We start from the raw sequence: 26,760 nt of genomic DNA, 5'->3' as shown, positions 1-26,760 counted from the left end.
TCAAACTATCATGTTCATCAAATATCAGACAACTACCTGCCAAAATAAACACAAAGGCAAAGGAAAATAGATAAGTGATTGAGTTGATTCCATGTCCTTTGGAAAACATGGTCCATCGACCAAAGACTCAAAAGTTGAAAACCGACGTGTGACGGTGAAACTATGGCTAATAAAGCCAGAGAAATTATCTGTCGACTATAAAAATAGACAATATCACCGGAACAAATCATAAAATACATAGGTGGCTGAAGAAGAACTTGGAAGAACCTTAAAACAACTGAAGCAAGAGAGAACCATGGCAAAAAAGGCTTTCACTAAAGTCAACTACCTGAGCAGAAGGGCCCCTAAGTATGGGAGAAAATGAACTGAAAGAGGAGTTTAAAAGACTCACAAAGGAGGCAAGAAATGTTAGTGAAGCGAATGATGATTTCAGAGCTGGTCTACTTGCAGAGTTGGACATTAATATAGTGAATACGCCATTACCAGAGTGAACATGGGTGATCGACCAGCTGGATGTATTGCTCAACTGGCTATGCGAGAAACTGCAAACCTTCAAATGTTCACCAACCTAGAAGAGGAATGACGAATTGTTGAAGAAGACAGCTATGTTTATGACATTTTGACGTCCAGCAACAATGTGGACAGCCTCAATGAAACCATAAAGGGAGTTGAACAAAAGCTGAAACCAGGAGGGTTTTTCCTCAAACCATGGATCTGATTTGGCCAAAGTGGGAGGCACAATAAAACTTCAGATCCTCTCCCTCCAGCAAATGAAAATAAAGTCTTCATACTACCCAATCAAATGGAGATGGAGGAAAAAATCTCTTGGAGTTGGCTACCTGGTGAAAGAGGATAAACTTTATGTAATGACTGCGATCAATTTCTCAAAAAGAAGAAACAAAGTAAGAGTTGAACAAGATCTTCTTGAAGAGGATGTAAGAAGGGAAACTCCAAACCCCTTAACTAGAAGGGAGTTACTGAGCCATGTAGCAAGTCTGTATGACCCAATTGGTCTAGCCACACCTACAAAAAAAAAACGGGTGATTCTTGTCAGGAAAGCTTTCCAAGAAGCTGAAGGTGAGAAGCTGAGACCAAAGACACCTGGGACAACCCCCTTTCTGACCAGCTGAGAGAAGAAGCTATACAGAGATATTGTGTACAAGGATGAGGAAACGGAACTTCAAGTATGTGTTGGAAGAATTCAAAACTTTGATAAGGACAATACACCAGTTCCCCTTTTGCCATATAACTCCTGGGTGTCAACGCTCCTCTCCTGAGAAGCACACAAAGCAAACCATGAAGACATTGCTGGAACACTCATGAGGACGAGGAAAAGGGCCTGGGTTGTTAAAGGCAGAAGACTAGCTAAAAAAGTGGTTGACAGCTGTGTGGAGTGCAGAAAGACAAAAGACAAAAATGTCAACACATTATGGCTGACCTTCCTCCCGAGAGAATGTGTCAAGGTTAACCCTTTTAGTTTACCACAGTTGATCTGTTTGGGCCCTATGAAGTGAAAGATGAAGTAAGAAAAGGGTACGACTTAAGGTGTGGGGGGATCATCTTTTCCTGTTTGTCTGCCAGTGTCATGGTGCCTCTGGTAGCTCTCCTCCCCCTCCCCCTCTGCTTGGTGCCTGATTCGAATCAGCTGTGTCCACTCTCTTCATCATGCCTCCAGACCTACTTAACCCTTGTGCTATCTTAGATGACCCCACCCTTACATTGACATGTTATCCTACCATGACAAAGGTGGATAAAGGTGGAAAGATTTCAAGTAATTCATGGACACCAGCGAAGATCACAAATCATTGAAGAAAAAAGGTTCAGCGCACTGTCTAGTGCAGGGGTGGCTAACCCTGGTCCTCAAGAGCCTCAACCCTGTCTGTTTTCCAGTTCTCCCTGGACTGCTCGATAATGATAACCAAAATCAGGTGTGTTCAGTCAATCAGGATGTGAAATCACTTGAGGCAGCCAATCAACAGCAAGCTGGTTAAGGAGAGCTGGAAAACAGCCAGGGTTGAGGCTCTTGAGGACCAGGGTTAGCCACCCCTGGTCTAGTGGGTCTAGATGACCTAACTCCCAACGGTAAAGTGCCTAGGATAGCATAAGAGATCCAGAACCAGTATTCATTGCCAGTTTGTTGCCCTAGATGATGCATAGTATAGTCGTCTAGTAATTCTAGTTCATGTGTTTTTGCTCTCGTCTTATCTGCCTTCTGCCTTGTCATCAGGATTACCTAACCACAAGTGGACGCCTGAGTCTCCTGACTACCCGAGCAGTTTTACATCACGGAGTCAACCTACCACGCCACAAATATTTGCTTAACCTCCAGTCATGCCACGAGCCATTATCCAACTTCAAGCTCGGCCACTACTCTAAGCCACGCCATGGGACAGATTGGAGTTGGATGATCCACCCTGCCGACTCATCCCATAGAAATGGAGCAGCCGAAAAAGCTGTCCGGGTGCTGTAAAGAGCCCTGCATAATCTAGGTGGGCATGGCATATTTACCTGGGGAGAATTCCAAACCTTTCTCTACATGGCAGCCAATCTAACCAAAAAAAGACCTATAGATGTAGAACTCAAACTCAAGAAGACTGCATAAGCTACGTAACACCAAACACCTTACTGCTGGGAAGAGCTGATCCTAAATGTGACTCTTGCAGTTTTTACTTTACAGGCTATCCATTAAAAAAACTGGTTGTGGAAAAGTGGACCAGCTCAGCATCCTCTTTAGGGTGCTGGAGGGTTTGTGGGAGTTCGCTCATCCACTCCATATGTGATTTTTGGATTTGGAGAAGGCATTCAACCGCGTCCCCCGTGGTATCCTGTGGAGGGTGCTCTGGGAGTATGGGGTCCGGAGAGCCTTACTGAGGGCTGTCCGGTCTCTGCGTGACCGGAGCAAGAGCTTAGTTTGCATGGCCCGCAGTAAGTCAGATATGTCCCCAGTGCACTCTGGCGGGGCTGCTCTCTATCACCGGTTCTGTCAATAGTTTTTATCGACAGAATTTCTAGGCGCAGCCTTGGGCTGGAGGGGGTCTGGTTTGGGGACCACTGGATTTCCTCTCTCCTTTTTGCAGATGATGATGTCCTGTTGGCTTCATCAAGCCGGGACCTCCAATGTGCATTGGGGCGGTTTGTGGCCGAGTGTAAAGCGGCTGGGATGAGGGTCAGTAGAGCTAAATCTGAGGCCATGGTTCTTGCCCAGAGAAAGGTAGTTTGCCACCTCTTGATAGGTGGACTGTCCCTTCCCCAGGTGGAGGAGTTTAAATATCTTGGGGTCTTGTTCACAAATGGGGATGACCAGAACGTGAAATTGACAGTCGGATCGGAGCAGCATCCGTAGTTATGTGGTTGCTGTCTTGGTTCGTTGTGGTGAAGAGAGAGCTGAGCCAAAAAGCAAAGCTCTTAATTTACCGGTCGATCTTCGTTCCAATACTCCCTGATGGACATGAGCTCTAAGCAAGAGCTTAGTTTGCATGGCCCGCAGTAAGTCAGATATGTTCCCAGTGCACTCTGGCGGGGCTGCTCTCTATCACCGGTTCTGTCAATAGTTTTTATCGACAGAATTTCTAGGCGCAGCCTTGGGCTGGAGGGGGTCTGGTTTGGGGACCACTGGATTTCCTCTCTCCTTTTTGCAGATGATGATGTCCTGTTGGCTTCATCAAGCCGGGACCTCCAGTGTGCATTGGGGCGGTTTGTGGCCGAGTGTAAAGCGGCTGGGATGAGGGTCAGTAGAGCTAAATCTGAGGCCATGGTTCTTGCCCAGAGAAAGGTAGTTTGCCACCTCTTGATAGGTGTACTGTCCCTGCCCCAGGTGGAGGAGTTTAAATATCTTGGGGTCTTGTTCACAAATGGGGATGACCAGAACGTGAAATTGACAGTCGGATCGGAGCAGCATCCGTAGTTATGTGGTTGCTGTCTTGGTTCGTTGTGGTGAAGAGAGATGAGCCAAAAAGCAAAGCTCTTAATTTACCGGTCGATCTTCGTTCCAATACTCCCTGATGGACATGAGCTCTGGGTCATGACCAAAAGAACCAGGTCCTGCATACAAGCGCCTGAAATGAGCTTCCTCCATAGGATGGCTGGGCGCTCAAAGATAGTGTGAGAAGCTTGGTCGACCGCGGAGACCTCGGAGTGGAACTACTTCTCCTCCACATTGAAAGGAGCCAATTGAGGTGGCTCGGGCATCTAGTCCGGATGCCTCCTCGACACCTCCCTGGGGAGGTGCTCCGGGCATGTCCCACTGGGCGTAGGCCCAGGGGAAGACCCAGGAAACGCTGGAGAGTTTACGTCTCTCGGCTGGCCTGGGGACGCCACAGAAGAGTGCTCACAGGAGGAGGCCCAGCCACTGGAGGAAGTGACCAGGGCTAGAGAAGTCTGGGAATCTTTGCTTTGACTGCTGCCCCTGCGACCCAGTCCCGGATAAGCGGAAGAAGATGGATGAAGGAGGAGAGAGGGCAACTGTTTCTGGTTCCTCTTCCTACAAAAAATCTGTCAGAAGTCTGTTTGTTAGTTCATTCTGCTTAACCAGGGCCATGTGTCTGTGTGTGTACAGGGTTAACTCAAATATTAGCCAGTATGTTCAAGTCAGCTCACAGGGAAAAACAAAAACTCTTTATTTTGTTATCACAACATTATACATAATCATATGCCAACAGTTTTACTTTACGTGATACAAAAAAATGACGTTTCACAAGTTTATGTATATAAGTTATGATGTATTGTTTTAAAAAATTATATATAAAGGTTACAATAAGATATAATTTGATATGGATTAGTAGGACAACACAAATAAATTACTAAAACTTATGAATATAAATTTATAAAAAGGTATTTAAGGTTTTCAATTCATAAACCTATAAACATCTCTCGCAACCAATTTCATGAATGGGACAAAATCACATCATGATTCATATGGGGAGGGAAAAAACCCAGAGTTAGCCTTAAAATGCTACAATTACATAAAAATAAAGGAGGGTAGGACCTGCCTTCTCTAAGGGATTATTTTCGAGCAGCTCAAATAAAGACGGTGATTAATTGGTGTGATGTGAACTTTAACGCTAAATGGAAAAACATGGAGGAAAATTTACTCGCTATTCCCAAACAAGCAGGCTTGGTGGACTCAAATATCCAAAAACATATCAACAATATCTGTAATCCGTGGGTAAAGTGTACACACTCTATATGGAAAAACCTAGTTAAAAAATTAAAATTAGAAAAAGACCTCTCAACATTCAAATGGTATGCCTACGATTCTAATTTTTCTCAGAATAAATTGGATTCTCGTTTTAAATATTGGTCTGCCAAAGGGTTAGCAATATTTTGAAGGTTGATAAAGAATGACAATGTTAGTAGTTTTGAAATGTTGAAAGAAAATTACAGTTTTGAAAAGCAGGACTTCTATGGATACCTGCAAATAAGGCGTTATATAGAGACAAAGATTGGAATAAAGGTTGAAACTTAAGGAGATCTGGTTGACATGCTTACAAAGGCATATAAAGGTGATGTCATTAGAAAACACATTTCTGCTCTGAATGCATTTTTGACAAACAAGAATCCTCACTCAACTGAATATGTGAAGACATTATGGGAGAAAGAGGCCAGAGTTAATATAATGCTGGATGAATGGACATTGATATAGAAACACCAATGGAAATGTATCGCTTCACAAAGATGGAGAGAATTTGGATGAAAAGTTTATCAGATTCTTTATCACACCGTCTCAAAAGACTCATGATGGAAACCCTCCGGTATGTTGGAGAAAATTTGGAAACAAAAGAGCACATCATGTCCACATCATGTGGGACTACCCTCTCCTCAAACCATACTGGACTGATGTTCATAAAACATTACAAAGGATCTTCAAATGTACATTTCCTTTTGAAATTAAAACTGTTTATTTTGGATGTATGCCACAGGAATGGTCAAAACAAGATAAACACTTGGTGGGCCCTGTTGGTTACAAGCAAAAAGTGCTTCACTAAAAATTGGCTTTCCTATGATGTACCAACTTTAACAATCTGAGAGCTAACTGTACATTTGACCAACAAAGAAAGCAGGTTCACGTTATGCTAGGAAAAGAGGGTCCAATATGCTAATTTACATATGCCGCATCTTATTTCAAAAATACAAACAAATAGAAAAATACTGGTCACTCCCAATAGTTCAATGTTCTTATATTTTACAAAAAAAAATCTTTCAACGTTTGTGTATTAAGAAATTCTGAGCGAATTCAAATTGTAATGTTTATCATATTGTTTTTTACTGTAAAGCTGAAAACTTAAAATAAATAATTAGAAGGGGCTGTTCATACTAAAATATGGAAAATAATATTTTATTGACTAAATTTTGCTTAATGCAACAAGTACTTACTATTTAAGATTCATGATGTAAATATTAGTCCACCGTTGCGTTGCTGCGCTTTAGCTAAAGCGGTTATCTCCATTAGCATGGGGAAGGACTGGCATGAAATGCAGGCCATGGACAAAATTAAAGGTGGAAAAAAGTTTTATCAACTAGAATGATCAGAAACTCAAAGTTCCCACGTTGCAGACCTGTTGTCTGGAGTTTGAATGTTAGGTCTTTTCCTAAGCTCACTCCGAGACCTCATGACTGGACTGGACTGTTGCCAGTGATCCATCTGTCGTCATAATTTCTCCTCTCTCTCAATCGTCCTTTTGCATCATCCAATAGATTTAAGAATAACAAAAATATACCCCGCCCTCTTTATCAACAGCATAGCAACAAAAGTACCTTGGAAATTGAGTAAATTTGAAAAAAAACTTGCTCAAATTTCAGCAAAGTAAATTTGACACTACAAGAACAAACAAATCACATAAATGTAACATTGTTGTTCCGTAGCTATGTCATCAGTCAGTCATCTGTACTCATTATATTGATCTGAACACAACTGAAACATGGTGTCTGACCTCAGAGTCTGCAGTCTGCAGTCTGGACTCTCCAGAAAACCACACAGATGAAGAACTCCTGAATCCTGCAAGTTGTTGTTGTTGCTCAAGTCCAGTTCTGTCAGGTTGGACGGGTTTTTCTTCAGAGCTGAGACCAGAGCTTCACAGCCGATCTTTGATAAACTGCAGTCCATCAACCTGGAATCAGACAGAAAGGTGTGTTCAGGAGCAGTGATGCAGCTGGAGGTCCAGAAACCTGGTAAATTCAGTCAGGTGGGACCCATCCTGATGACAGACTGACAGATTACAGTTTGAAAATATGGACTGAAAAATTGTGATGACCTGTAAATGGAACTACATTATCATGTCTCCAACTTTTTTAGCCCACTGAGCTACTTCTGCATAAAGAAACAATTGGAGAGCTACTTATATTTGGTAAAATTTATTAACACTTTTCATACTGAACAACAGACAACCTCAAAGTTAAAACAAAACAAAACATGTACTTTGTTTAAAACGTTCACAACTGTCGTATAAGATTTTGTAAGTGAGAAGCCTGGCTGTAAGTGAGAAGCCTGGCTCTGCATAGATTCAATCATAGAGCTGTAAGGTGTAGTGTATCCACAGAGGTTAACTCTGATGAAGTCATTTAAATGCTCAACTATCAGTCTGGTTCTGAAGCTTGACTTTGAGGCCTTGAGGCAGACCTTGAGGCAGACCTTGAGGCAGACCTTGAGGCAGACCTTGAGGCAGACCTTGAGGCAGATTCTCAAAAATATGTTGACACAAAATATGCTCCACACCACAAGGACACGGACACCCCCCGGCTCAGGTGTGAAGTGATCCCCGGCTTCAGGCCTTGCCAGAAAGCTCAGGAATCCCTCTCCCTGCGTGGAGAGAGGGCTGCCAGGCCCAGGAGGCCAGCACCCAGGGGACACGGCCGCCGTTGCCAAGGGCCCAGTCCCCTTTACAAGGGATGGGGTAGGGGACACATGGTCCAAGGTCTCAGCTTTCTTTCGAAATGTGTGTGTGTTTGTGTGCATGTGTGTGTGTTTATGTTGGAATGTATATTTTGAGGAGTGAAGGGTGTGTGTACTAAAGGGGTGATGTTAAAATTGGCGGGTAGGGCACTGAGGGGACATCTCCTGATTGCTCACAGTGAGGTCCCATCACCACTTGGGGTCCCTAAGTGTCTGAGGTGTAGTTAAAATTGGCGGGTAGGGCGCTAAGAGGACATCTGCTGCTTGCTGCAGTGATGAAAGTCAGGCAAGGAAAAAATCCCTGAACTTTTCTTTGAGCGATATGGCGGCCGCGGAGCAAAGTTTTTGAAAAATACATGGTCTTAGATGCATTCTGGTACATTCTGGCAGCTAGTTATTCACTTCTTAATCAAGAAACGAAGACTAAATGGAGCATCATGATTTACCATTCAAACCCCTAGTTTGACATTAAGGACTTGGTGGAATTTGCAAAAAGAATTTGGATAATTGCTAAAAGTAACACAATCATACAATCTAAGCTTTTCCTTAAAGCTGCAAAACATACAATTGCTAAAATATAGTTACATCAAAGCCCCAAATGCCAAAAAGAACACAATTAACTACGATTTTCTATGAAAGAACCTCATTTATTTAAACGATTTCTGCTTTAGAAATACTGTTTTCTCAAACTATAATTACATCAAAATATGGGATCTGCTTTAAACTATCTTTCTATAATATAATAAATCATTTAACACTAATAGTAAGTAATCTGGGAAATATAAAAACAAACATACAAACAAAATTAAACATTGTAAACATTATTTGTTAAGGGTCTGTGGGTCCAAACGACCAAATACTTATAATTAATCATGTCAGTAATGTTTTTGAGCAAAACTGAACGGAATCATGGTAATTAGGAAATAAAAATAAATTAGATAGAGAAATATATTCAAATGTTTCAGTTTTGATCAGTGTGGTCGGTTATTCTGCAGTCAGATCAAGAAAATCTACAAGTGGGGTTCTCCTGGTCAATGGGGCACTGATCAAAGAAATAAAGAAGAAGAAGATCCCAGACCAGATTTAACAAACTTCTATAAATGGTTCATACAAACCATTCACAGACTTGACATTAATGGCAATTTCAAACAATGTATAAGACAGTTAGCATGTTATAATCTCTGCATAATTTCCACCGTAACTAATTGTATTAGAACGGAGGGTGAAATTCTGAACAACAATTACTTACCTCCAACATGCCAATGTACGATAAAAAAAAATCGCCATATTTGTCTTTCAGCAAAGACCACTTAAATTTGTTTTTATCTTTTTCTCACAACTGAGGTCGTGACCACGCTCAATAATGAAGATGCTCGCCATTATTTTAACACAAATTTGATCGCAAACTCTTCAGATTTGTTTGTGAAAGTTTAGCGTGGTTCCGCCAGTTTTGGTCTCTCGGGAATACGTCACGCTGACTACGTGGTACAGACAGGGCCAATCGGAGCCGTCGATGCATCCGAAAGCAACTAAAGCGTCCCGTCATTGGTCAATTAGGCCGGGAAGACGAAGACAAGATAGCTGCGCCCATAAAGAAAGCGATCCACGGAGAAATATATAAAATACAGCAAAAATTCGACGATTTCAGACAAGTTTTTCATCCGTAGAGATCTGGTCTTTATTTCCAGGAAGATACGACCGTTTTTCCGGGAATTCAGTGACTTTCATCACTGTTGCTGGTAGTGATGTCCAAGCACCCCCCCTACCAAGGGCCCTACGCGTCTAAGGTGCAAGTAAAACCAAGAGAGGGGGGGCCCATTTCATACGGCAATCATGGGAGGGGGACCACTGCCAAGTAGCCACCCCCCCCCCAAGGCGCATCGCTAAACCCCCACCCCCTCACCCTAATATGAGATTATATAAGGAAGGGGGTAAATTGGGGACAGCTGGTAGACTGTCCCCCTGTGGTCAAACAGCCATCCCCCAGACCCCCCCAGCACAGGGGCAAGGTCCCCTCAGCCCAGGGGTCCCATCCCCCAAAGCGCCGACACGCCAGGCCCCACACCACCCACCCCACACAGAGAGAGAGGAGCCAGAAAGCGCCGCCCCCCCCGGAGCAAGTCCAAGCCCCCGCCCCCCGGCGCCGACCCCGGGAGAGCTCTGCTCAGGCCTCGATGGGACCGAAGGCAGCCAACCAGCCAGGGCAACTGCCGATTGCCTCAGCGGATACCCCGACCCGTTAAACCTCCACGGTCCTGTACCGATACTGGGCCCTCCCCCTCCCCCAGTCAGCCCCCCCCCCCCCCCCCCACAGGACAGGGCCAACCCCCCAACCCCCCCACATACACACACGCCCCCCTCCAGACCCCGCAGCCCCAGCGGATAACACCCAGAGCGACCGGGGCCCCGCCATGTACCAAAGCCAGGGCAGGAGTGATCCCACCCCCAGGTGTAGATGGGCAGCCCATTCAGTGCAGCTATCTGCCTGTTTTTGTGACACTGAAGAGTCACAGCAAGCACAGTCAGCAGCAGCAGCACAGTAAGTTGAAAGTGTGTGTGTGTGTGCGTGTGTGTGTGTGTGTGTGTGTGTGTGTGTGTGTGTGTGTGGTGGGGGGGGCTTGTTGTTCTGTTGTCTTGTCATCAGTCAGTCATCTGTACTCATTATATTTATCTGAACACAACTGAAATATGGTGTCTGACCTCAGAGTCTGCAGTCTGCAGTCTGGACTCTCCAGAAAACCGCACAGATGAAGAAATCCTGAATCCTGCAGGTTCTTGTTCTCGCTGAGGTCCAGTTCTGTAAGATTGGATGGATTTTTCTTCAGAGATGACCTGAGAACTACACAGCTGATCTCTGACAAACTGCAGTCTGTCAACCTGGAATCAGACAGAAAGTGTGTTCAGGAGCAGGGATGCAGCTGGAGGTCCAGGAACTTGGTCCATTCAGTCAGGTGGGACCCACCCTGATGACAGACTGAAGGATGACATTTTGAAACTACGGACTGAACCTTTTTTTCAGACCTGAAAAATGAAGCATTACGCCTTTGGAGAGGAGCTGCTTATCAATTTTAAAAATCAAGTTTGAATTAAGGAAATTTCCAACACTAAAGCTAAATTAGACAGAACTTTTTCAGAAAATCCTCCTCTGTGTTAGAGAAATACCAGAGAATACCAGTTTGGCCCTGAAGACTTATCAGAACCCTTTTTCAACCTGGTATAGGCTGGTCCTTGAAAAAATTCTGAGATTAAACCAGTACATGGCCCCAAAATGAGGTTGGCATCATTAATTTACACGATCAATATTCAAACAGATCAGTTTCATATCATTTATCATAACAAAATCAATTTAATTAATGAAGAAAATCTTAACAATTAGTTTTTCTCAAACTTGACTGTAGAGCTTTTCTAGGTTCTCCAACCCTCCTCTCTGAGCACCAGCCCCTCCCAACCCATGAAAATAAGTGGGTTCTCACATTGGGACATAGACAAGTGAGGAACAGCTCCTTCCAGGTAGAGTCTGCGCTGCCAGCACCACCCTTAGACACATACCACCCTTTTTTCAGGGAGCTAGCGGTGTTCAGCAATACTCTTTCCTTTAATATTTTCAATATATGTACATTTAATCTTGCAAAAGTTCAGATGTTGTTTGTTTTCGTCAGCAAAACAGACTGGCTACCGAGGCCGACTCTGGATTGATGTCATGAAATGGGCGGCACCCACACTGAACGAAAGGTTTGGTGCGGAGATTGAGTCGTCTTACTTCCGAGCATAAAAATGAGCTCATGAAAATATTTCAAATTTCATGAATAATTTGTTATTTATTGCGACAAAGGTAATATATTACCTTACGTATAGATATAGTTCACTCTGAAAGGCTTAAGAAAAGAAAATAAAGGAATGCAGCAGTGTCCAAAATCAAAACTTGCTAGGTGCCAAATAAGACCGGATTTACTGTTGGAGGATGAAAATTTGGAGCAACATTCGTCACATGGCTAATGAAGGTTTTCACTTAATTAGACTAGTCTTGTTAATTAGCTTATTGGTTGATTTCATCAAAGCTTCTCTGTTGTTGTCAGTTAATGCTTCAGATAAAATATACATAATCTTTTGTCTTTTTTTGTTCTGTTTTACGAGAGACTTAAGCACAAAAACGGAGGAATATGTCCTTAACATTCCATTGATGTTCATTCATGAAGCCGACGGAAATGACAGGAATTTATTCACTCATAATGCATGTCAGGGCTGTATTCAGCTCAAGAAAAAGAAGCACAGAAGCCAAACAGCCTTCTAAAAGAAAACGCAAGTGAGTTTAATGTGAATTACCTACAAACTAAATCTTAATTGTGAATGCAACTATGCAAGTATTTTTTACTTATGTTTAATAAAAAAGTAAAATAAACGATATATTGTTTCACCCTGGGCGTCAAACTTGCCAGGACCACCTCTGAAGATAGTACATGTTAAATGACGAGTGGATAACGTATGAGGTGCCGTGTAGGACATTATTCAGAATTGGCATTCATAAACACATATGAAATCTATCACACACACTAGTGAAATGCTTGTATACATACAACTGAAAATGAATTCATTCACATACACATGTGAAATCTCTCGCATACACATGTGAAAATCCTCTCACACTCACTATCAAAAATCCTCTAACACTCACTACCAAAAATCCTTTCTCACATACTACTGAAAATTTCAATAGAAACGGAAGTTGGCTGATTATCGCAAGATTTTGACTGCCGTTAAATCTCGCGATAATCAGCCAACTTCCGTTTCTACTGAAATGCCTTCCGTTTCTATCGAAATTTTCAGTAGTATGTGTGAGAGGATTTTGAGTGTGAGAGGATTTTGAGTAGTGAGTGTGAAAGGATTTTGAGTAGTGAACGTGAGAGGATTTTGAGTAGTGAGCGTGAGAGGATTTTGAGTAGTGAGCGTGAGAGGATTTTGAGTAGTGAGCGTGAGAGGATTTTGAGTAGTGAGCGTGAGAGGATTTTGAGTAGTGAGCGTGAGAGGGTTTTGAGTAGTGAGCGTGAGAGGGTTTTGAGTAGTGAGCGTGAGAGGATTTTGAGTAGTGAGCGTGAGAGGATTTTGAGTAGTGAGCGTGAGAGGATTTTGAGTAGTGAGCGTGAGAGGATTTTGAGTAGTGAGCGTGAGAGGATTTTGAGTAGTGAGCGTGAGAGGGTTTTGAGTAGTGAGCGTGAGAGGGTTTTGAGTAGTGAGCGTGAGAGGATTTTGAGTAGTGAGCGTGAGAGGATTTTGAGTAGTGAGCGTGAGAGGATTTTGAGTAGTGAGCGTGAGAGGGTTTTGAGTAGTGAGTGTGAGAGGGTTTTGAGTAGTGAGCGTGAGAGGATTTTGAGTAGTGAGCGTGAGAGGATTTTGAGTAGTGAGCGTGAGAGGATTTTGAGTAGTGAGCGTGAGAGGATTTTGAGTAGTGAGCATGAGAGGGTTTTGAGTAGTGAGCGTGAGAGGATTTTGAGTAGTGAGCGTGAGAGGATTTTGAGTAGTGAGTGTGAGAGGATTTTGAGTAGTGAGCGTGAGAGGATTTTGAGTAGTGAGTGTGAGAGGATTTTTGGTAGTGAGCGTGAGAGGATTTTGAGTAGTGAGCGTGAGAGGATTTTGAGTAGTGAGTGTGAGAGGATTTTGAGTAGTGAGCGTGAGAGGATTTTGAGTAGTGAGCGTGAGAGGATTTTGAGTAGTGAGCATGAGAGGGTTTTGATTAGTGAGTGTGAGAGGATTTTTGGTAGTGAGTGTGAGAGGATTTTGAGTAGTGACCGTGAGAGATTTCACATGTGTATGTAAATGAATATATTTTCAGTTGTATGTATACAAGCATTTCACTAGTGTGTGTGTGAGATTTCATACGTGTTTATGAATGCTAATTCTGAATAATGTCCTACACGGCACCTCATGACCTTTTCCAAAGGGTGTTGCGGCTCCCTGTGTTTTCATTTCTGTGGGAAATTCATTTCTGATCCAAATGGCTCTTTGAGTGGTAAAGGTTGCTGACCCCTGGTCTAGACCCTTAAGTATCTTGTTAAACACTTTGTCAGTAAAAAGTTATTTTCCAAACCTGAACTGAGCTCTTCCATAAAAGACTCGCTGATGGGACTGAAAGTGAAGCTGGAAACTTTGCTGACTCAGCAGGAAGAAGGCAGTTTGAGTGACAGTCTAATGTCTCAGCATCAGTTAAAGTCACTGACTGTAGCAAGAAGAAGTTTGGAATGTTTTACTGGAGGATCTAAGCATGTTTTGATGCTGCTAAAGACTCAGAAAAAAACAACTTCCAAAGTGATTTGATTCTTTCTACTGAAGTATGAAAAACATTTGAATTCTCTGCTGTTGTTGCCCTTAATGACCATGACTGCTGGTGAACTAGATCAGATGGTTAACGGCACATTGATGGGAGAGGTAATCCAGGTCAGCATGAAGTTACTCTGCAGAAACTCAAAGATGTTCACCACAATAAAAGAACCAGATCTGTGAGAAAAGAGTCTGCTGCAGTTTGACCTCCTCGTATCTATTCATAAGGAGCTGCTGCTCTGTGGGTCAGAAATCTGTTGCAACTGTTTGTTTGTCCATTGAAGTCTGCAGTTCTGTGATAGATTCATGTTTTCTTTCAAATAACACAGAACATGAACTTTTCACAGATATCAACATCTGGATGGACTTAGGTTCTCCAGTTTAGTCTTGTGCAAAAAACCAAGAGAACATTTGTAACCATTATGTCATGGTGCCTCTGTCAGACTCCTCCCCCTCCCAGCTCTGCTCCTGACTCTCAGCTGTGACCACTCATCCAATCAAGACTCTGCTCTTCTTAAGGAGACCCAGCTCCAGGTTTCTTCGCCAGTCCGTTAACCCTAATGGTGCCTAGTCATGTTGTGATTCACGTCTGGCTCCCATTTGCCTCGTACCAAGCTAACTGTGCCTTGTTTCCTCTACCTCAGGTTTACCTCAAGCCACGAGGGTCACCTGAGTCAAGAATCACCTCGAGCAGCAGCTGCCTAATTATCACCCCGTCGACACCTTCAACCTCCAGAGCCACTGTCTCAGTGCTCCGCAAGAGCTCCAGCCACGCTCCTCACCAAGAACACCAGCCACGCTCCACGTCAAGATCACCAGCCACGCTCACCTGGACTCCAAGTCCCATCTGCTCACAGGCCCGCCTGGATCCGTTAAAAGAAAATAAATTCCACTTACCTACCACTTACCTGTCTTCCTTCTGGGTTCCAGCACCTGAGTCCATCTCGTGCTCTGATCATGAGAGAACGGACTGGCCAACATCCCGCCCCAGCTGACCCAGAAGGACTCCGCCTGGCAGTTCAACAGCAGGGCATCATGCTGGGACGTCAGGCCGACACATTCAACAAAATGGCCACCGCTCAGCAGGATTTATTTCGGCGTCTGGATAGCATGACACAGACTCTGTTAGATTTTACAAGACAACAATCCGGCTCCACAGTCCCTGCTCCATTTCCGCCTCCCAGTAACCTGACTGCTTCCGCTTCCACTTAGACCCCGGAAAACTACCTACTACAACCTGAGCCATTTCATGGTGACGTAGAGGCATGAGGTGGTTTCCTGTTACAGTGCCAACTTTGTTCCAGCAGGCTCCCCGATTCTACCACTCGGACCACAGCAAGATCACGCTCATTATCCACTCCCTCAGGAATAAAGCGCTCCAGTGGGCCCAGGCCTTCCTAGCGGCCAACCCTATTTCCCATCTCTCCTTCGGAAGATTCATTGATGAGTTTCGACTCGTTTTTGACCAGCCCCGAAAGCAGGAAGAAGCCACCAGACGTTTGCTGAGCCTCAAGCAACGCAATCGATCTGTCAGCGATCATGTGATCGACTTCAGGATCCTAGCGGTAGAGGCAGGATGGTTAGACCCTGCGCTTAGAGGTGTTTTTTATCAGTCATTAAACGAAAACGTAAAAGACCATTTGTGCTCACAGCCGGAAGCTTCTTCGTTTGAGGAACTAGTTTCCGCCGCACTACGCTCCGACACCCGCCTCAGAGAACGTAAACATGAACGTAACTCAGTACCACGTAAACAGCCATCCGCTAACCTGTTTTCGTTCCCAGTCCATCTTCCTGAGTCACCCACACTCAGACCTCGCGACCCACCAGTGGAGCCTATGGAGGTCGGCCACTCCAAGCTGTCTGCAGAGGAGTGACAGAAGCGCAGATAGGGGGGCTGTGTTTCTACTGCGGTAATCCCGGTCATCAGGTTTCCCAGTGTCCGCTTCGTTTAAACTCCCGAACCCCCCGTTAGACGACAGGCCGCGGGCGGATAAGTCTGTCAACTCCACATCAAAGGAATTTTGTTACATCCCTGTCAAGTTATGTTTTAAAACCAGTGTTACCGAAACTCATGCTTTGATTGACTCCGGGGCCGAGCAAAGCCTTATTGATCTCGATCTAGTTAAATCTCTTTCATTACCTATGGAACCCTTAGACTCCCCCATCAAAGCTGCCGGTTTGGGGGGTCAACATCTCTCGTTTATCACGCATCGTACTAAGCCTCTCCAGCTCATTTCGTCTGGTAATCACCACGAGTACATTCAATTCTTTGTCACACGTGCCCCGCAAAATCCGGTAGTTTTAGGCTACTCCTGGCTTAAAACCCACAATCCCCAATTTGACTGGGTTCACCAGCGCGTACTAACCTGGAGTGCGTTTTGTCTTGCTAATTGCCTTCAATCCGCTATACCCGCTATACCATCTGCTGCAACTATAATCACTGAAAATATTGACCTCACGTCAGTTCCCCCTTGTTATCATGATTTCAAAGCGGTCTTTAGCAAATCTAAGGCTAATTCTCTGCCACCCCACAGGCCTTATGATTGTGCCATAGAACTCCTTCAGGGAGCAACCTTACCCAAAGGTCACCTGTTCAACCTGTCAGGTCCCGAAAAAGCGGCCATGGAGTCTTACATCCATGAGGCACTTTCGTACGGTCACATTCGTCCATCGACTTCCCCTGTGGGTGCGGGGTTTTTCTTTGTTGAGAAAAAGGATAAATCTTTACGACCCTGTATCGATTATCGGTAGCTCAACAAAATAACCATCTCCTAATAGTCCCTCCCTCTTATTAGTTCCGTGTTCGACTCTGTTCAAGGCGCTCATATTTTCTCCAAGCTCGACCTTTGCAACGCCTACCATTTAGTCCGCGTCAAAGAAGATGATGAGTGGAAAACCGCGTTTAACACTCCTATGGGCCACTACGAATACTTGGTCATGCCCTTCGGCCTCACTAACGCCCCTGCATTTTTTTCAGAAACTTGTCAACGACGTCCTCCGGGATTTCATTAACCGGTTCGTTTTCGTCTATCTTGACGATATTTGTAATTTACTCTCAGGACCCCGTTCAACATGAAAATCACGTTCGCCTAGTCCTTTCCCGGCTCCTTGAAAGCCAGCTTTCTGTTAAGGCGGAGAAATGTTTGTTCCATGCCTCGTCTATCCAGTTCCTCGGGTATATTCTCGAGTCTGGCAGTATCCGCCCTGACCCAGCCAAACTCGAAGCAGTCTCTCATTGGGAACCTCCTGAAACCCGCAAGAAGCTACAACAATTCCTGGGCTTTGCTAACTTCTATCGTAGATTCATTAGAAACTACAGCAGCATCGCGGCACCCCTCACCCAATTAACCTCCAACTCCAAACCTTATAAATGAAGACCGGAGGCCCAGATCGCCTTTGACACTCTCAAGTCTCTGTTTATCACGGCTCCCATTCTCATCCAACCGGACCCCTCAAGACAATTTATCGTTGAGGTCGATGCTTCAGACACTGGCGTTGGTGCGGTCCTCTCGCAAAGAGAAAGCAAATCTGGGAAACTCAAACCCTGTGCGTTCTTCTCCCAGAAACTTTCGCCAGCAGAACGTAATTACGACGTTGGAAATCGTGAGCTGCTGGCCATCAAATTGGCATTAAAGGAGTGGCGTCATTGGCTGGAGGGAGCTGGTCATCCATTCATTGACCGATCATAAAAACCTGGCCTACTTACGATCCGCCAAGAGGTTAAATTCACGTCAAGCTCGGTGGTGTCTGTTTTTTGACCGCTTTGATTTTACTATTACTTACAGACCAGGCAGCCGAAACACCAAACCAGACGCTGTTTCCCGGGAATTCAGCCCTGACGACCCTTCTACCACTGCCACGATCATCCCCGCTACCTGCATCATGGGGAATCTTACCTGGGACATTGAGAACCGGGTCATTAATGCCCAAGGTGAGGAACCAAACCATGATCCTTGTCCTAATGGCGTCCTCTACGTTCCCACCTCCCTCAGAACCAACGTTCTCTCCTGGGGCCACAATTCTCGCATCGCCTGCCATGGAGGTGTTTTTCGTACACTCAATCTTATCCGGAAGAGGTTCAGCTGGCCCAACATGGAGACGGACGTGCGTGAGTATGTTGCCGCATGCACCACTTGTGCAAGATCCAAGTCTTCCAACGCACCCCCTTCAGGCCTTCTTCATCCGTTACCCACTCCTCAAAAACCCTGGTCCCACATTGCTGTGGACTTTGTTACCGGTCTACCCCCCTCTCTTGGTAGTACTGTGATTTTTACGGTCATCGATCGCTTCTCCAAGGCGGTCCAGTTTATACCTCTTCCCCAACTGCCTACCGCCACTGAGACTGCTGACCTCCTGGTCCACCATGTCTTTCGCCACCATGGAATTCCTGCTGACATAGTCTCTGACAGGGGCCCACAATTTATATCCCAAGTGTTGAAGGCCTTCTGTTCAACTCTGGGCGCCACGGCCAGCCTATCCTCCGGTTACCATCCCCAATAAAATGGCCAAGCGGAACGGGCTAATCAGGAGCTCGGGGCGGCTCTCCGCTGCCTGGCAGCTCAAAATCCTGCTGATTGGGCCAAGTACCTTGTATGGATTGAATATGCCCATAACTCCCACACCTCATCAGCCACGAGGATCTCACAATTTGAAGCCTCACTTGGGTACTCACCACCTCTGTTTCTTTCTCAGGAGCTCGACCTGGCAGTACCCTCGGTCCAACACCATCTCCAGCGCTGCCAACGCATGTGGAATCAGACCAGGGCTGCTCTCTTCCGCACCAAGGAGAGCAACTGCCGGTCTGCCAATCGTCACAGGGTGGTGGGACCCACGTATCAGGTTGGACAGAAGTTGTGGCTCTCCTCTAAAAACATTCCACTTCAATCCACTTCTCGCAAGCTGGCTCCCAGGTTCATCGGTCCAAACGTCATCGACCGTATCATCAATCCTTCCTACGTCCATCTTCGCCTGCCTGCTGCCCGATAGGTACACCCCACGTTCCATGTTTCCCATATTAAACGTGTTCTGGACAGCCCTTTGTGCCCGCCATCCGTCTCCCCACGCCCGCCCCTAGCATCGATGACGCTCCGGCGTACACTGTCTTGGATGTCCATCGGCGTGGCCGTGGTCATCAGTATCTGGTGGACTGGGAAGGGTACGGTCCTGAGGAACGTTCCTGGGTCTCCCGTTCCCTCATCCTAGACCCTTCCCTTATCACGGACTTCTTCCGTGCCCACTCTGATCGGCGACCTGGAGGCGGTCGTTGAGGGGGGGGGTACTGTCATGGTGCCTCTGTAAGACTCCTCCCCCTCCCAGCTCTGCTCCTGACTCTCAGCTGTGACCACTCATCCAATCAAGACTCTGCTCTTCTTAAGGAGACCCAGCTCCAGGTTTCTTCACCAGTCCGTTAACCCTAATGGTGCCTAGTCACGTTGTGATTCATGTCTGGCTCCCATTTGCCTCGTACCAAGCTAAGCCGCAGCTGCCTAACTATCACCCCGTCGACACCTTCAACCTCCAGAGCCACTGTCTCAGTGCTCCGCAAGAGCTCCAGCCACGCTCCTCACCAAGAACACCAGCCACGCTCCACGTCAAGATCACCAGCCACGCTCACCCGGACTCCAAGTCCCATCTGCTCACAGGCCCGCCTGGATCGGTTAAAAGTAGATAAATTCCACTTACCTACCACTTACCTGTCTTCCTTCTGGGTTCCAGCACCTGGGTCCATCCCGTGCTCTGATCATGACACATTAGATAAGGTAAAACTCTGGATTTGTAACTCAAGCAGAATGTTGTTTTCTTTTTACTTCTACGCAACAGTCTTTTGCTGTTTCCTCTAAACTGATGTCTATCTGACACTTTCTCCTGAAACAGAGAAAAACAGACAGAACTTGTAGAGAATCAACATTTGAATGAAACCTGACCTAAGAGTCTCCAGTTTACAGTCTGGACTCTCCAGTCCAGCAGACAGAAGCTCCACTCCTAAATCCTGAAGGTTGTTGAAACTCAGGTCCAGAACTCTGAGTCTGGAGGACTGAGAGCTGAGAACTGAGGACAGAGCTGCACAGCTTCTCTCTGACAGATTACACTCTCTCAGTCTGAAGAAAACAAAGACAGACAGCAGTTATTTAATCTTTCATGTTTCCACTCAGATTCATTTGTTGACTGAAGGTGATTTTCCTGAGAGTTCTTACAGAGCTTTGTTGGAGGCTTTGATCACTGGAAGCAGCCTCAGAAGAGCCTCCTCTAAACCAGAGTATTTCTGCAGTTCAAACTCTTCCAGATCTTCTTCTGATGACAGTAAGATGAAGACCAGAGCAGACCACTGAGCAGGAGACAGTTTCTCTGTGGAGAGACATCCTGACCTCAGGAACTGTTGGATCTCCTCCACTAGAGAACCATCATTCAGTTCATTCAGACAGTGGAACAGGTTGATGCTTTTCTCTGCAGACAGATCCTCACTGATCTTCTTCTTGATGAACTGGACTGTTTTCTTATTGGTCTGTGAGCTACTTCCTGTCTGGGTCAGCAGACCTCGTAGGAGACTCTGATTGGTCTGCAGTGAAAGACCCAGGAGGAAGCGGAGGAACAAGTCCAGGTGTCCGTTTGGACTCTGTAAGGCCTTCTCCACAGCACTCTGGTAGAACTGTACTGGACTGCTTTGTTTCAGTTTGAGAAGTTTTAAGGATTTTTTCTTCTGTTGTTCCTCCATGAGGTTGAGTCCAGAGGTGATGAAGGTCAGGTGGACATGAAGAGCAGCCAGAAACTCCTGAACACTCAGATGGATGAAGCAGAAGACCTTGTCCTGGTACAGGCCTCTCTCCTCTCTAAAGACCTGTGTGAACACTCCTGAGTACACTGAGGCTGCTCTGATATCGATGCCACACTCTGTCAGGTCGGATTCATAGAAGATCAGGTTTCCTTTCTCCAGCTGCTCAAAAGCCAGTTTTCCCAGAGACTCCATCATCTTCCTGCTCTCTGGACTCCAGTGAGGGTCTGTCTCAGCTCCTCCATCATACTTGACCTTCTTGACTTTGGCCTGAACCACCAGGAAGTGGATGTACATCTCAGTCAGACTCTTGGGCAGCTCTCCTCCCTCTCTGCTCTTCAGCAGATCCTCCAGAACTGTAGCAGTGATCCAGCAGAAGACTGGGATGTGGCACATGATGTGGAGGCTTCGGGATCTCTGGATGTGGGAGATGATCCTACTGGCCTGCTCTTCATCTCTGAACCTCTTCCTGAAGTACTCCTCCTTCTGAGGATCATTGAACCCTCTGACCTCTGTCACCATGTCAACACACTCAGCAGGGATCTGATTGGCTGCTGCAGGTCGTGTGGTTATCCAGAGGAGAGCAGAGGGAAGCAGGTTCCCCCTGATGAGGTTTGTCAGCAGATCAGCCACTGAGGTGGACTTTCTAGGGTCATTTAGGATCCGAGTCTTGTGGAAGTCCAGAGGAAGTCGCCACTCATCCAGACCATCAAAGATGAAGAGGACCTGGAAGTCTTCAAAGCTGCAGATTCCTGCTTGTTTGGTTTCAGGGAAGAAGTGATGAACAAGTTCCACCAAGCTGAACTTCTCCTCTTTCAGCACATTCAGCTCTCTGAAAGTGAATGGAAATGTGAAGTGGAGGTTCTGGTGGGCTTTGCCTTCAGCCCAGTCCAGAGTGAACTTCTGTGCTAAGACTGTTTTCCCGATGCCAGCCACTCCCTTAGTCATCACGGTTCTGATTGGTTCTGGTCTTCCAGCTGGGAGTTGGAAGAGCTCTTCTTGTCTGATGCTTGTTTCTGCTCTGTCTGCTTTCCTGGATGCTGCTTCAATCTGTCTGACCTCATGTTCTTCATTCAGCTCTCCTCTTCCTCCCTCTGTGATGAAGAGCTCTGTGTAGATCTCATTCAGAAGGGTTGGGTTTCCTGCTTTAGTCATCCCCTCAAACAAACACTGGAACTTCTTCTTCAGACCAGATTGGACTTCATGTCGACAAACTGCAGCAGCAGATCCTGAATGAAGACAACAAACAGTAAATCAACTCTCTGCAGCCCTGAATGATGAGGGTTTCAATCCCTGTGGCTCCATGTGTTCAGACATCAGTAAATCTTCATTTCTCAGCAGCTGAAACCTTCAGAGAAATCCTCTTACTGCTCTGCAGTCCATCAGCCAGCTCCTCCTGCTTCATTCTCCTCAGGAAGTTCACTGTGATCTTCATCAGTGACTCTCTGCTGTTCCTCTGCTCTTCATCGTCATCCTCCAGCTCCTCCTCATCCTCCCTGTGACTCAGAAGCTTCTGGATCTTCTTCAGCTCCTTCTTGACAAAAGTGACAATGTTGTCCTCCAGCAGCTGCAACAGAATTCCAGATGAATGAGCCAATCAGAGTGAAGTCATGGAGCCAAACATCAGCTCCATGTTGGACACACTGACAGTCCACTGGTGTCCAACGTGCAGCATGGAGACGACTGTGGACAGAATGATGGGAAAGTAGTTGTTGTTCATGTACAGACCAGAAAGATGGAGTCCAGCTGTGTTTGATGCTGCTGGAAAGACGGACCACTGGGAGTCTCTGAGCTCTGCTGGTCCAGTCTGTGAAGAATCAGCAACAATCAGATCCTACTGGACCCACTGGTGTCCTGCAGACACTCAGTAGAATCTACTAGATCTATTCCGTGTTTGTGGAAAAGCTCCAACACTCACTGCTGCACACATGGAGATAGAAATGTCTGTGAGAAAGAACATTTCCATACAGCTCACCTCTCTGAACTAGAAGATGATGGGGATTTAAAGTCAATGAGACCACGCTTTGACCAGTCACTCCTGAAGGAAACACGACTGGGTTCAGATTCAGATCCAGTTCGGAGTCTCTGATGGACCCTGATAGAAAAACACTTGTTTTATTAGAAGTAAGTTTCTATCATGATGGTGTTTGATGAGTTATTTTGGATCTGGAGCATTTCAGATCATAAATGCATCATCAAATCAAATCAAACTTTATTTATAAAATAGCGCTTCTCATGCATTTTGTGCAGCTTGAAGCGCTTTAACATTAAAAACAGAAAACACACAATATTACAGTAAAAACCCAACCCACCCTTCACCCTTCCCACTCCCCTCCATTAAAACACATGACCCATGGCCCTCACGTATAAAGAATAATTATTGAGCCTCTAGCTGCAGCAATAAGACAGAATGAGAGCATTATAGGAATAAAAACCAAACACAGCCATCATAAAATTAGTCTTTATGCAGATGACATATTACTGTTTTTAAGTAATTTACATTCTGTAAATGAAAAGGCAACAATCATTAATGAATTCTCCTCTATATCAGACTATTCCATTAATTGGAATAAGTCTGTTTTATTACCACTGAACAGTAATGCAGAGCAAAGACTCACAATACCAGTTAAAGCAGGAAATATCAAATATCTACGTATCAATTTTTCCCCCAAACTATCAGAACTGGTGCAGCTAAACAACACCCCATTACTGTAAGACATACAGGACGATCTAACACGCTGGACCAACCTGCCTCTGTCCCTTATGGGGAAGGTAGCCACGGTAAAAATGAAAATCTTACCCAAAGTTAATTATCTATTCTCAATGATTCCCACACAACCGCCATTAAAATGGTTCAAAACATTAGACTCATCCATATCAAGCTTTTTATGGAACAATAAACCTGCAAGAATCAGTCTAAAAACTTTAAAATCTGCAAAAAGCTGTGGAGGATTAGAATTACCTAACTTCCACAATTACTTTCTTGCAAATAGATTACAATACATCTTAAAATGGTTAAAAAATAATCCAGAAACCAACTCATGGTTAGACCTGGAACAGGCGTTATGTGGAAAGATCAACCTGTCAGATCTTCCATTTATTAGCCAAACAGTTAAAAAACAGGATTGTTTCAAAAGTATTAATATAAATGCCACTTTAACAGCCTGGTGGGAATTTCTTAAAATATCAAAATCATCAATTCAACCGTGCAAAATGACACCCATCTGGAACAACCCAGACATCCTTATAAACAAAAAAATGATACACTTCCCAGCTTGGCAAGCAGGGGGCATAAAACAACTAAAGCATATAATTATTGATAGAAGATTCCTAACTCCCCAGGAACTTGAAGACAAACATGGAATAAATAACTTCTTGGAATATCAGCAACTTAAATCAATTATTACTAAAACGTTTAAATACAGAGACAACGATTTAAAACCACCAGATGTAGTTACCACTCTGATTAATTTCTCAATGAATAAAACTCTCTCCAAAATATACAAACTTTTATGTAATTTAGATAATAATATTTCACTTCCAACAACAAAATGGGATGCGGATTTGAGCATCAGCACAGAGGAAAGCTTCTGGTCAGAACTTTGTCTAAACACCTTTAAACTGACAAAAAGTCCAAATCTGCAGCTAATCCATCTCAAAACTCTTCACAGAATTTACTACACTGGACAGAGGATGTTCAAGATGGGTCTCAGCAACTCAGACATTTGTCAGCACTGTGACAGTAATCTACCCGACAGTTACATGCATGCACTATGGTTCTGCACGCCTGTCCAGGCTCTCTGGCAGCAGGTATGTGCCGATCTATCAGTCTGGCTTAAAGTTTCAATCACGGCTTCACCGTCACTTTGTGTGCTTGGTGACATGAGTGCCATCGAAGTAGAAGGAGGATTAGGCTCTATCATTTTCATAGCTCTTTGTATTGCTAAAAAACTATTTTAACAAATTGGAAAAACAAGAAAAATATAAATATAAGTCAACACAGAAATCTGCTGCTTGATCATATCGGCTTGGAAAAAATGTCAGCCCAAAGTTCAAGTAACTTTGAAAGAATTTGGTCTCTCTGGTCTCCCATAGCTAACTCCATGACTTAGGGGGTTGGGGGGCGTGGTCGTCGCTGCTACTTGCCCTTCTGCCGTGGTTCGTGGTGGGGGTCGGGGCCTCCGGTGCCTGGCGGGGGGTGGTGGGGGCTCCGTTGGTCGGGGGGTCGGGTCCGGTGCCTGGGTGGGGCGGGCTGGGGTGCTGCGTGGTCCTCTGGGCTTCGGTGTGGGGGTGCGTGGTGGGGGGTGGGGTGGTGGTCTGGCTTGGCTTGGGGGGGTGGTACCTTTGCCTGTGCTGGGGGGGGTTGGCGGGGGGCCCTGCTCGGGGGGGGGGGGGGGCAGCGGCACTGGATGGGCTGCCCATCTGCACCTGGGGCTGGGATCGGCCCTTCCCTGGCTCTGGGACGGGACGGGACAACCTTCTCGGGGTCCCCGGTCGCTCTGGGTGTCATCCGCTTCGGCTGCGGGGTCTGGGGTGGGGTGGGGGGCTTGTCGGCCCTGTCCTGTGGGGGGGGCGTTCTGGGGGGGAGGGGGGGCCCACTATTGGTACGGGGCGGGGGGGGTTGACGGGGCGGGGTCTCCGCTGAGGCAATCGGCGGTTGCCCCGGCCGGTTGGCTGCCTCGGTCCCGTCGAGGCCTGACCGGAGCTCTTCTGGGGCCGGTGTTTGGGGGTGGGGGCCTGGGCTTGCTCCGGGGGGGGCGACGCTCTCTGGCTCCTCACTCTCTGTGTGGGGTGGGTGGTGCCGGGCCTGGGGTGTCGGCGCCTCTGGGGGTGGGGCCCCTGGGCTGGGTGGGCCTAGCCCCTTTGCTGGGGGGGGGGGGGGGGGGCTGGGGGGGGGGTGTTTGACCACCGGGGGACAGTATACCAGCTGTCCCCAACTCACCACCTTCCTCATATAACCTCATATTAGGGTGAGGGGGTGGGGGGTTTAGCCTGCGATGCGCCTTTGGGGGGGGCTACCTGGCAGTCTACTTAGCCCCCTCCTATGGTTGCCGTATGGAGTGGGCCCCCCCTCTTTCGGTTTTATTTGCACCTTAGACATGTAGGGTCTTTGGTAAGGAGGGTGCTTGGACATCACTGCCAGCAAGCAGCAGATGTCCTCCTAGCACCCTACCCGCCAATTTTAACCGCACCTTAGACATTCAGGGCCCCTTGGTGGGGAGGGTGAGGGGACTTCATTGTGAGTAATCAGGAGATGTCCCCTTAGTGCTCTACCCGCTAATTTTAACTGCACCCCCCTTAGTACACACACCCGTCCACCCTCAATATATACATTCCAACATAAACACACACACATGCACACACACACCCTCTCAAACACACATACACACACACACACATTTTGCAAGGAAGGTGGGACCTAGGACCATCTGTCCCCTGCTCCTTCCCTGGTGGGGGGTACGGGCCCCTTGGCAACGGCGGCCGTGTCCCTTGGGTGCCGGCTTCCAGGTCCCGGCGGTTCTCTCTCCGCGCAGTGGGGGGGGTTTACATTACACCTGAGCCGGGGGTGTTTGTGTCCCTGGGGGGTGGGTTCTGGTCCTTGCCCCTGAGCGCTGGGCCCCGCCAAATTTCCAACTGTGGCCGAGCCTGGTCTGGCCATATTTACAACACCCCTTGTGGGCCCCCTTTTTTCCCCGGGGTTCCCCCCTCCTGGGCGGGGGCGGCGGGCCCCTGCCTTGCCCCTGCCCGGGTGGGTGGCTGCCTGGAGTGCGGAGCGGGTCTCCCTTGGGGG

The 26,760-nt window shown here is 46.2% G+C and overlaps 1 protein-coding gene across 1 annotated transcript in view; it reads right to left on the bottom strand.

Annotated features, from left to right (window-relative positions):
- The window catches only part of LOC110016105 (NACHT, LRR and PYD domains-containing protein 3-like), a 35,581-nt gene that overhangs the window by 5,117 nt on the left and 3,704 nt on the right, over positions 1-26,760 (bottom strand). The window contains exons 5-11 of the mRNA XM_023961995.2: positions 22,945-23,064; positions 22,698-22,776; positions 22,338-22,536; positions 20,395-22,198; positions 20,125-20,298; positions 10,589-10,765; positions 6,930-7,106 (exon numbers count right to left, since the gene is read on the bottom strand). Coding sequence (XP_023817763.2) covers positions 6,930-7,106; positions 10,589-10,765; positions 20,125-20,298; positions 20,395-22,198; positions 22,338-22,536; positions 22,698-22,776; positions 22,945-23,064 — 2,730 coding nt within the window. The remainder of the gene's footprint in view (positions 1-6,929; positions 7,107-10,588; positions 10,766-20,124; positions 20,299-20,394; positions 22,199-22,337; positions 22,537-22,697; positions 22,777-22,944; positions 23,065-26,760) is intronic.

Source organism: Oryzias latipes, chromosome 2 (assembly GCF_053564925.1).
Source record: "Oryzias latipes strain Hd-rR chromosome 2, Olatipes_Hd-rR_3.1".
NCBI classification, from domain to species: domain Eukaryota; kingdom Metazoa; phylum Chordata; class Actinopteri; order Beloniformes; family Adrianichthyidae; genus Oryzias; species Oryzias latipes.
The sequence above is the reverse complement of the archived record's forward strand: the minus strand, read 5'-3'. Positions and strand labels throughout refer to the sequence as shown.